This window comes from Phalaenopsis equestris, unplaced genomic scaffold, assembly GCF_001263595.1.
Source record: "Phalaenopsis equestris unplaced genomic scaffold, ASM126359v1 Scaffold000002, whole genome shotgun sequence".
Classification (NCBI taxonomy): Eukaryota; Viridiplantae; Streptophyta; class Magnoliopsida; order Asparagales; family Orchidaceae; genus Phalaenopsis; species Phalaenopsis equestris.
Window position 1 is genome coordinate 17376548 of NW_018164444.1, and position 1356 is coordinate 17377903.

At 33.9% G+C, this 1356-nt stretch overlaps 1 protein-coding gene across 2 annotated transcripts in view; it reads right to left on the bottom strand.

Moving 5' to 3' along the window:
• LOC110022500 (casein kinase I-like) overlaps positions 1–971 on the bottom strand; it is a 26857-nt gene extending 25886 nt beyond the window's left edge. For both annotated transcript variants that reach the window (XR_002293790.1, XM_020721471.1), the window contains exons 1-2: positions 454–971; positions 321–361 (exon numbers count right to left, since the gene is read on the bottom strand). Coding sequence is in view for 1 of the 2 variants with exons in the window: in XM_020721471.1 (XP_020577130.1) it covers positions 321–361; positions 454–538 (126 nt within the window). In the remaining variant the exon portion in view is untranslated. The remainder of the gene's footprint in view (positions 1–320; positions 362–453) is intronic.
• Positions 972–1356: the final 385 nt, after the last annotated feature.

A 1356-nucleotide genomic window follows, 5' to 3' on the forward strand; every position in this document is an offset into this window, starting at 1 on the left:
ATATATATATATATGTATATATATATATATATATATTGTGATGCAGTTGGCGTTAAAAGTGGAAATTCATTCCCCCTTGTGATCAAGAATCTCATCATTCTAAATATCAGGATTTGCGACATTGTCAAATTCCTGATACTCTACCATAAATCATCAACAAAAATAAAGCTCCATCTTCTCCCAAAAAAAAAAAAAGAGCAATTTCTTCAGCATACAAATATCGTACGCTCCTTCTCAAAAGCAGCTAAAAAAAATTAACCAATGATTTTTTTTTTTTTTTTTTTTTTTTTTTTGGGTGAATCCATAGCAGTCAAACTTACAAGCTTAATCGCGACCTCTTCATTTGTTTGCGTGTTAGTACCTGCAAACAGCAACACAACAATTTCAATCAAAAAAGAAACGGCAAATCCACCCAGAAATACAAATAGCACGTGAGTCAAAACTTGCACAAACCTAAATAGATCTCCCCGAACGATCCGCTTCCAATCTTCCGGCCAAGCCGGAACTTACTCCCCACACGAGGCTCCATCACCGCCATCAGTAAAACGAAGACGCAGACAAAGAACTCCACAAATCCCTTGCCCTAACCAAAACAATACGAACAAGCCGCCAAATAGAAAAAAATACCAGAACCTTCCTTCGATCTCCGCGGATTTGCCGATTACACTCTGTCAATCAAAAGAATACGACAGATGAACAAGCCGCCGGTTGGAAATCCGATCACCGCCTAATGCCCAATTGAAAGGGAAGAAAGCAAAAACTCCTTTAAGGTTCACGATGTGGCTGAGGATGCAGATTTGGTCGGTGGAGTAATATAAGGAGGGGTTAATGATTTCGTTCCAAAGCACGCATCGATCCAACCGTCACCTTTCTTCTTCCTCTTCCTTCTCGTCCTCCGGTCTCTCTCTCCTCCCAAGGAGTTTGGTGGAACAATTCAGCTTTTTCTCTCTACCGTAGCCCCGGAATCAAAATAGCCGCCCATTATAAATAGTATGAAATTTTTATGAGAATATTTTTCTTAATGAGCATAATAAAATATAGGTAGAAAAGCTATCTATTTTTGATGGGCCAAATATGTAAATAAATCTCCCTAAAATATAATATTTAAATTTTTTTTCTAATACACAAAATTGAATTTTTTAAATAAAATTAAATAATAAAATGTTAAGTTTTTTTTTTATTTTAAATATTTATTTCCTAATTGTGTATTTCTTTATTTATTTTTTATTTAAATAATATTCAAGATTTAAGTATTATGCATGTAAATAATAAAATAAGAAAATTTAGATGTAAAGTATGTTTAGTAGATGAGATTGTTTGGTACACATGTAAATGTCCCTGTTATATATATATATA